Raw genomic sequence first — 10459 nt, forward strand, 5'->3', positions numbered from 1 at the left:
CTTGATGCAGGATGATTACAAATGCTGTTCTAATCCACAGGCAATTTAGTTCACCACAGGCTCAGGATAATATTCCCTTTTCATTCGCTCCTGCCTCAGTTTTTCAGTCAATCTGTTGCTTTAGTCACTGAAATATCAATCTTAACTCAAATATCAAATTGTAAAATAATAAAAAAGAAGTCATAAGCACCTAAACAACGGTCAGATTAACTATAACTTAAAGTTAATTAAAAATGAGGGGAAAAAAAATCCTTGGGAATTTTTTTGCCTTTACCCTTCTTTTTTTTTTTTTTTAATACTTTTGAATGTTAACTCTCACCTGCACATGCATTTAGCTGTCAGAACCTGGGAGCTTATTACTAGCATATCTGAAACCAGAACTTAAGAAGATGAAACCTTTTCTGGACATTTTAAAGAGGCAGTTAGGATAATACAAGACTAGACAATCCATTTGTTAGTAACACACACCCTCTTTTTAAAAGTACAGATTATACAGATATTTTAGGCAAAATGCTTTAACGGGTGCCCTTGTCTTACACAAATTCCCAAAGCCCAAAGTACGTATAATGCATATTCAAGCAAAGGATCAAATGCCTTCACTCTACAGAACTTAAAGCAGGATATTGTATTCCTCAAGAATTTTTATGCCTTTAGAAAAGTATTATGCCTTTAAAAAAGTACTGGTAACATGACTGAAAATTGGAATTTTAAAACCAAATATTTATATTTTCTGGTAAATTAACTACTTCCATGTGTGCAACTACAAACACAGCTGGTTTTATTGCTGCAAATTTTCAGTGAGGTACCACCACCAGAAAGAAATGAGAATAAAGTGGGAGGCATTTTTCATCAGTGCAGCTATTGCCATGAATGTACAGTCTCAATGCACAAACTAATGAAAGAGGTACTATATATCAACCTTTGCAAAAGCACAGTCACCTTCCTATGGGAAACTTGACCACAGAATTTTCTAGTTATGTATCATACTTACCATTTCTTAAACAATGTTGGAAAGCCACACCCAACAGTGACAATATCACCTTTTCTATTAACTGTGTGATATCAGGTGGATGAATCGTTTTACCAAAAGATTTTTTCTTCCCATCCTGCCCATTGTCCAGCTCATATACAGAAAGAAAAAACCCTTTCCTCTGTCTTACTGCAGACTTGATGTTTACTCAGAATGATGAGATCCACTTCCATGATGCTGCTCACTTGAAATGATTGACAATAATACATCTGTCTCCATCAAATAAATTAGGAAAATATCCTTTAAAAAAATAAGGCTATATTCTCTTTTCCTAAAAGATTACTTCAGCTTCTACCAATAGCAGCACACAGATAAAAACGCAAAACAAGCAGCTAATGGAGGTACACAAGCACAAAAACACTGAAGACACACCCCCAATCCCATAACTTTATAGTGCAAATTATTTACTTGAATTTTTATCTGGAAGCCTGTCAATCTTCCACACCACAGCCCTGTAGGCACTCTCGTATTTTGCTGTTCCAACTGAGACTTGTATTACAGGATCGGATTCAACCTCGTGCAAAGCGCCAAGGCATGCTCTCCTATTCATTTTTGCTTTTAGGGACTTCTGCCTTTGGAGGTTCATGGTCCAAAGTGCTTTGATCCACTGTGTGGGAACAGGAAAGCGTATCATAACGTTTTCACAGTATTTCACAGAGGGTAAACACGTTGGGATCGGAGCAGTTGAAGACATATTTATAAAAGCCTGAAGTTCAATGTATGCCCCCTGAACCACTACCGCAGCCTTCACGGAAAAGGGAAGGTCTTGCCCATTATACCGTGTCCTGAAACGCATCAGTTCCAGCCTACAGGCATCCGGAGGTGTAAACTTAATAATCCGTGACTGCTCGAATTCCTGTGCTTTGACACAGTTATGGAAATGGCAGTCGAGAATATCGATCCACTTCTTCTCCTCCTCCTTGTCGAAGTAACGCTCGTCCCTCTTCTGGAGCTCCAGGTCATTCAGGGTTAGAAAACAGTCAGCACCTCCATTCACAAAACAGAGGCAGTAAATGTGCGTGATGACGGCACTTTCTACGAGTTTTCCTTCTGCCTTAGTGACTTTCCCCCAGAAGTTATCCACTATTTCCAGAGTCATTTCTTGCTCTTCATAATTCCTCTTTTGTCTAGAAAGAGTAGGAAGTTTCATAAGCTCTTCCTCAACTGTTACGAGGAAATCAGTGAAGTCATTATAATCTGTGGTGCCCAGTTTTAACATCTGCTCAACCTCTGGCTCATGGATCACTTCTACTTTGGGATGATACCTCCTTTTCTCTGTGTATGACACACACTCGATCTTCACAGTATGGATTTTTCCCGAGACATTGTAGCTCTCTAATTTGGGTTCGGATAGCTTACACTGTGGCTGCAGCTGGAATTCCTTGAAAGGTTTCTCCAGGCCCTTTTCGTAATACATCTGCAACACACCTCCGGGTAGGACGCTCAGGTAAATAGGGCCCCATTGCCGAGATGACATCATGTTCTTCTTTTCAGGAATCCTCAGCATGAATGGCCACCCATCTGCTTTCCGGCTCCTGAAGAGGCTGTGTGGGATAGTGGGGGAGAGCTTGTGCCACGCGTGAGTGCTGGAGACGGGTGGGTTTTCCACGGTGTCACAGCTATCAACCTGCAGGTGTTCAAGCCTCTCACAGATGTAACTGAAGGAGCCCTGGTTAAGGCTTTTCTGATCGTGACAAGTTTCTTTGTCTTTAGGGTGACAGATGCTCCTGTCGAGCACTCTGTCCTTCTTGTGCATGCTAACATTAGCTGGCGACATGCTGAGCGAGCACCCTTCCTTCCAAAAAGGACTGGAAAAAGCACAGTCACTCTGGATGTATGGGAAGCGCCCTGGAGCTAACTCCTCACAGCTTCCTGGTGAGTTAGGGCTTCCTTTGTCTGCTGATTTGGAGACTGAAGCCTTAACTGGATGGTCATTAGGTGAGGTGTTCAAAGGAAGGCTGCTCGGTTTCTGTGAGGCTAGGGATGAGCAAATCCCGGGTGATGGAAGAAGGTTAACGTTTGAAGGCCATTCAGGGATGGGATAAAGCATGTGAATCCCAGACTTTGGGATACACGGGTTTCCTGGGTAGTCTCTGGTAGGTGTAGTAAGTGGAGAGTTGCTGGGAGGTCCAGGACTTAGGTAGAAATCAACTACAGGAGATGAGAGTGGAGTGCTGCCTGTAGAAGATGACCTACTTGAAGACTCATGCACACTAGACAGATTGAGTTTAAGGCCATTTGCTTTACAGCTACTCTGAGTATCAACTGATTTCTGAGGTGACTGGAAGAGCGGCTCATCATCAAAGGTGACCCAATTTGCTGGATTTGTGGAACACATCTTGCAGGAGAAGCTTGAGGCACCTGCACACACATCACCCGCACACCGTCTACGAAGAAACAACAAACATGAGCAGAAATAAATTCTCTTGAAAGACAAAACAAACCCAGCCCTTATAAATTCAAATCACACAAAGCTCAAATTTGCAAGCAGTTCACAAATCCAGTGTACTTTGTGTTTTACATGTATAATCTGGCGTAGCTGTGTCGAAACAGATAAGCTGCCCAGGAATCCTCACTGCTCTCTCATGTTGGGAGTTCTAAGCTCTGTGAGCTGCTCAGAGCATCTGATGAACACAGCCTCTCAGTCAGAGAGCAGAAAGCCCCACAGTGGTATAGGACTGCTTGCATAATACTTTCAGCTTAATACTATACAGCATAATACTATACAGCTTACATGGACTGCTTGCATAATACTTTCAGCTTAATACTACACAGCATAATACTATACAGCTTACATGTATTTTGCAGTATGGACAGAGATTTTCTGCACTAGGGATCTGCTCCAGGTGAGGCTTCCCCTCCTTTCCCTCATGAAACAAAACAGCACTTTATTAAGAATGGTGCAACTGTTTCCAAAAAAATCGGGAAGGTGAGAGGGGATTATTTTTTTCGTGAAAAGCTGTAGCAACTAGTGCTGATGGCAAAGGTACACATACTACTGCTATCAAGGGCAACCAGCCCACCAAGATAACACATGCACTGAGCAATCAAGGCAGGTGTTCTCCTTCTGCGATAGACATGGGCAAACAGAGCAGTTCCATGAGCATCCACAGGTGAGAGGCAGCAGGAGCATGTCGTGGCCACCAGAACAGACCTGGGACTCATCACCCACTCCATGCTGACATCTGAGGTGCCTCCTGTCAGGAACAGCATGGATAGACTGGCCCCAGATGCCTTCCGGACCTGGACAGGAATCTCTTTACATCAGTTCCTTCAGCCCAGACTTATGCCCTCAAGGACTGGACATGTTAGAAAGAAGGGTAGAAAGGCATTAAACTTATAAACAAGAAATTAGCCCTAAGAATGAGCGATATGTTCCCATTAAAGGGCAGACTGTGAGCATCCACTGCAGATAAAACACAAGTGCCAACTAACACATGGCTGCTGAATTCTTTAAACCAATTAATAAACTACACTCCATCAAACAAAGTGTCTTTGGTAAAGGGCTCAGCTGGATGTCCTCGGAGCAGGACTATAACCAGTAAATAATTAATCTTGCCTTCGTGGTTTTAAATCATGCGCTGAACTTTAAATGTGTTCACTGCATCCTTATGCAGAGTATGCTGTCCCCAAAGTTTTTCCTCCCCACTGCTCCTGACTGATGAGGGAGTGAGCAATAAATTGCTAATGCCTGAGGAGGAATCGAGTACAATGAAGCACCACGGGGCACATACAAACATCGCTCATTTGATAAAAAGTTATTCTTGTTATGTCAGAACACATTCACGTTTGCCTGAAAGCACAAAGAAGGCAAAGTTCATAATGACAAAAACCACCTGCACATACATTACTCCGTTAATTAAGGTCAGCTAACGATGACTTAAAGCTATTCCCCTTCATGCACAGACAGCCACAGTTAGGCCATTTATTAATTGCACAGGGCTACAGCACACAATCATGTAACCATAAAAGCCATTCTTTATCTTAACATTTAGAGAACAGTTAATTTCTAGACATGCCACAGTTCAGCCAAGTGAAATCTTATGCTACGAGTCATTATTTTTACCATTTCTCCATTATTTCTTGGCCAGTTATGGCCGTTAAGAAAGTACCATAAACCATGGCACAGCCCACTCTCTCTGCAGCTGAGCAACTGAGGGCTTGCAGTGGGAGGACTCTGGTCCTTCATTAGTTTTTGAACTCTCGACCTTTTTGTTCAGAAAAATATTTGCACTATGCTAGTTATTTTATAAGCACTCTCCACTTACAGAAAGAGAGAAAAAAGGAACAAACAAGTTACAAATTACTATCATAGCTCAGACACACACAAGTATCAGTGTATCATTCACCCACACATCACATCATCAAAATAAAGTGCAACAATGGAAAAAAATCACAGCTATTTGTTCTTGGACTTGGTCATCATTTTTGTCTCCCGTTCCACACCCTTCTCCTCCTCTCCCTCTGGTTGCCACCATGCCTCTTTCAGCAGTATATATTGATTATTTCTAGATTGGGAAATTTCAAAGTTTTCAGCCCTTGTTCCATCTTAAGTGTCATTTGTTAACAGCAGCTTACGTGATGCTGTCTCGGTAGTGGATTCTTTTGTAACAGCCAAGACCGTGGGGCAGCCTGGTAGACAAAGAGCATAAGGAAACAGCCTCAAAGGCTGCCACTAAAAACTCCTCTGGAATTTACAAGAGATAAGCATCTGCCAGTGAGAAAAAAAAACACTGTGGATGGGAGGGAGCCTTTCTCTCCGGAGGGGTTCCAGGATGATCCTGGAGTACTGGGCGAAGCTCAGTGGAACTGCCAGTGAGTTTGGCAGCCTGACAAGGCACAGACCTTTGGTGTGACCACAGCCACACTCAGGGGCAAATCACACAACACTGAGATGCACCAGTAAAGAGAAATCATAAAAAGGGAATGTAAGTAAATAGAAATGTGGCTTACAATAAAGAACAAATTTTGCAGCCTGTTTCCCTTTCTTGTTAGAAATGAAGCTTTTCAGTGTCTTTTATTATTTTGAGATGTTTGGGGGGGGTTCTACAATGTTACTATTCACTTTTTAAAATGTGATGTTACAGATTATTTGGCAGGTTTTTTCCTCTTACAAAACAAAAAGATGTCTGAAATCCACCTGCCAAATATTTAATTTCATCAATAAGTGTCAATGAAGAAAACCACTTTCCCAGATGGAGCTCTCCTCTGCAGTCACAATACCCTCAATTGTACCTGTCTGAAGCTGAAGCTTTGACCTTTTGTAACTGTTCCAGATACATGTGAGTCTTTTTTAAAGGAAAAAGGTACTGATGATAGCAAAAACACACAGGCAAGAAGTAAGTGTTGCAATTGATAGCAGTTCCCCTATTGTTGCTCTACTGATCCCCAAAACTGACTACTAGGAATGGAGGAAAAAGTCCAAATTATTTCTACAAGCTGTTTGTATAGTGTCATCGTAATAAAAGGAAATGAACCCTTCATCTACTATTTTAAAAATATAAAATAAGTCTTACGCTACATCACTTGTTCTCTGATGCTTTTACATCTGCACAACACAATAAAGGAATGCTTTCAAGTTCTATTTTGTCCTAAACGGTTCTCCAGATTCCTCCTTATGAACTGGGATGTTCTTTCTTGAAATTGCAGTAAATTTGGGTTTCAGGATGGATGTGTTTTGCCTCCAAATAGCAAAGGGCCCCCATGAGATCCCCATAAATGTAACCCAAATGCTTTGGCTAAGAGGAAAATGATACAAGATGCCATTGATCTCCATTACCATATAAGTTATGTGGCCCATAACATTTAAATTACAAGCACGTGTGGTATCTCCTTCAGATATGTGACAGGAAATACCATTTTTATAACATTGAAACTGCCAATAAAAAAAGCTGGCTGAAATAAAGAGTTGCTCCTAAATGCATTAATGCCAGTGAACCCAAAAGTTATGACTCATCTCAATTCATCCTCTTCTGCTGAAATGATCTTCCCATTTATCAGATAACGCAGTCCCTCAGCATTTAATGAACAGTAGTTGCAGCTTAATTTCTTCATTTTAATACCTTAAGGAAGGAAGGAAAAGAATTCTACCCTATTATTGAAAGATTTCATAGGCTGTAGCTATTACTGGGTCCTTTGTTGCTTCAGAAATCCCAGATCAAATCTACAGCAAAAATACTCAACTTTTGTGCCTTGCTGGGGAATACTGTTACCTCTTCCTACACTGAACACTAATATAACTTCCTACTCACTCCACAGTGCAATTCAAGGTATTGACTTTGCTACTTTTAATCCAGATACACTCAGTCCTCAGCAAGCTGAGGATGCTCAGTTGTCATCAGCAATATCCCCACCACCCAGATAGTGCAGCCTTGCACCACCTCCTTCACAATAGGGAAGGAGCAGAATCTGAACCAGCATAGTGTATGATTGAACCCTCTGCATCTCACTCCCAGGGTCTTCCCTAAAATTTGGCACCAGTTAAAACCCTCAAGCATGTCCCTTCTGACTTAAACACAAAGCTCCTCTTTAAAAATATTGGAGGAGCATGGGGTCAACGAATGGGGAATGACAGGGAAACACTTCCCTTCTGCAAAGCATAAAGCAAGTAAACACAAAGTTTAATAGACAGTACTCACATTCCCAAACACAGAGGAAAGCATAATTTTATGAATACATTTCTTCTTGCCTCTCTAACTCCAGAGGCCATCATGGCTTCAAAACTGTTAAGCCATACATCCTCTAAACAATTGTCTTTTAACACCTGAGCACGTCTTATGAGAGCCACTTGCACAGTGGGCTTTTATTGGGCAAATATCAGCCTAACTAATTGTTTCATGCTCAAAAAACCCCCTCAGATTTATACACTCAGTGTGACAAAACAGCTAAATAAATCCTTCAAAACAAGCTGAGCTCTTCTCATGAGCTACTCTGTGGACAATGCCTGGACATTTTATTTCCACCCTTCCAGAAAAACTATGGACTCCATACACTACTATGTGCCAACTACATTTCCAGGAACAAGGTCATCTGTTGCATACAGGCTATATAGAAATTCAATGCAAAACTCTGCATACTGTGCAGGCTATGGTGAAGCTGTCCCATAACGATACCATACGAGTTGTTACTGCTTCTTGAACACATACGTAGACAATTCTTCATGCATTTTGCCATAAAGTGTAGTCTTGCAGGGAAGTACAAATTCTCTGCGGATTAAGCAATAAAGAACATATGGTATATAAAATACCCTAAACGTTTCTAAGCCCGTGATATCCAAGTATAATATGGCAGATTTATCTCTGTATTTTACAGCCATATTTTTTGTATCACTGTTTCAGTTATTACTTAACTCTGGAAATAAACTTGAAGCACACCTTCTACATAAAATACTGCTTGATTTATGATGATTTGCCTCAAATTTTATTTTGATACTACATATGGCTGCACTTTTATTAACTCTGCTCTGCCTCTCCTAGACACACCCAAAAAACTTCTCCAACATAACTCTGAAATAAACATAAGCAAAAGGCACAACTGACAGGAAACAGGAATTTCTTGGCTCTCACTGGTATTTGGGATATATACATGGATTAAGCCTCCCACTGCATTACTCATTTTAGAAAAAGGAACTGGTGTAATAGTCAAAAATATACAACTTCAAAGTGCAGTCTGACCTTATATTTACATTGCCTGCTCTCTGGGGCATAGGCACAGCTGGGAGAATTTTGGAGCTCATAGCTAATCTGTTTAATTTGGAATTCCTTACTCTTGGCCCTGAGAGCTGGAGGAATTAAAGCTTTCAGCTTTTGACAGTGAGCACGTCCCCAGAGCAAAGGCAGGCGCAGCTCTTGCAAACACCTCTTGCCATTACTTGTTTCTGCCCCGAGTCAAAGGGGAGGTTACAAACAAGGTGGTTGGTAGACGCACACACAGGCTTGAGAAAACTGACATTTTTAAGGGCATCATCACAAACACCACAGTATGTTCACAAGTGGAGACAACTTCCCTTGATAGGAAAAGGGTATGGCAGAGACTGAAACAGTCCCTAGTGAGGATGATGTCACAGTTTGGGATGTGGGGGACGCCCCACCACAAGGACAAGTACTGACAGCTACAGCACTGACAGTCTCTGCACGCCGGGAAAGCATCCAGCATCCAGCTCGGGAGGGGATGCTACACACAGGAACTGGACAAGGGAGGCCTGAAGAATTGCCAGCTCCTCTGCCTCAGAGTCACGTCTCATGCTTTAAAGGCTGTAAGCAGGTATGAGATTCACACAGGAGGGAAAACCTACGGGAAGTTCTTAAATGAAAAATGAAAAAAAGCAGCAGATTCACATCTCTGCTAACTATCCAAGCCTGCTCAGTTGGGGCTGAAGTGGGTCTTCCCCAAAGAAGTAGCTCTTCTTGCTCCCAGCAGGAGGAGGTTAGATGGTGAGGACCTTCCAGTTTATATGAAAATTTAGCATAGCTATTCAGAATAGTTCTCATCTTTGCCATGAATAATCACCCAAACTTCAGCTGCTATGCACTGTAAGTAAACTCCTTTTCATGTTCAGATCCATTCTAGGAGACCTTCCCTAACACTCAGATGTGAAGTCATTCCAAAGCTGCCTCAAAAAGACAACAAAACATCATGCATGACTGGTCTTGTGTGTAACACCATCGGCTTCAACCAATCTTCCCATTCAGAGTAAGCTCCAATTCCCACACCCTCCCTCACCCCACTCCAGCAGCCACACCACCACGGGTGAGTCAGATCAACTTTGCTCTTCAGTGAGGAATAAAAATCAAGGCAGCACAGCATAGAGACAACATTTTACTGAAAGTTTCCATATGATTTTACGGAGACAAGCCAAAGGTATTTTCTATAGGAGCTGAGAAATTTTTAAAAATCATGGCAACACAGTCACCTGGGATCTGCACTGCCATTCCTCTCAAGAGTTTTGCAGAGCTTGCTATCAGGAACATAACTTTCAGAATGGAATAAGGTAAACTAAATAGAATAAACTAAAAAAATTTAAATACCATAAATGAAATAAACTAAAATAGAAGTCTAATTTATTTGTCATTGGGAAAGATCCCAGAATGGAGACCTGAAGCCACTCTTGGAAGTCACTCAAGAACTTCTCCATCAGCACACACAACCCAAGCATTGAGCTGCAAAAAACAATAGCAGTCCTCTTACCCTTCAGGCCACCTCTCTCTCGTGAGGTGAACTATAAGGTTATTTGCAGCAGTCCCTACACTACTTTCTGTGACTTAGCCCATATGCAAACACGCTACAAAATACGAGTCAGTGAATGTGACAGCATGAAGAAGTCAATTAAAAGCCAATCTCCACCTACAAACATTCAAAGATCCCAGGCCTGCAATGAGCACTTTCTAACATGAAAGAAAAAACATTTTCCCGATCCACAGCTGCATGTAA

The 10459-nt window shown here is 41.6% G+C and overlaps 1 protein-coding gene across 1 annotated transcript in view; it reads right to left on the bottom strand.

Annotated features, from left to right (window-relative positions):
• LOC116783636 (stonin-1-like) overlaps positions 1 to 9029 on the bottom strand; it is a 39690-nt gene extending 30661 nt beyond the window's left edge. Inside the window, exons 1-2 of the mRNA XM_032681307.1 lie at positions 8979 to 9029; positions 1439 to 3417 (exon numbers count right to left, since the gene is read on the bottom strand). Coding sequence (XP_032537198.1) covers positions 1439 to 3417; positions 8979 to 8995 — 1996 coding nt within the window. The 5' untranslated portion in view covers positions 8996 to 9029. The remainder of the gene's footprint in view (positions 1 to 1438; positions 3418 to 8978) is intronic.
• Between the last annotated feature and the right edge of the window lie 1430 nt (positions 9030 to 10459).

The sequence above is a fragment of the Chiroxiphia lanceolata genome, chromosome 3 (assembly GCF_009829145.1).
Source record: "Chiroxiphia lanceolata isolate bChiLan1 chromosome 3, bChiLan1.pri, whole genome shotgun sequence".
NCBI classification, from domain to species: domain Eukaryota; kingdom Metazoa; phylum Chordata; class Aves; order Passeriformes; family Pipridae; genus Chiroxiphia; species Chiroxiphia lanceolata.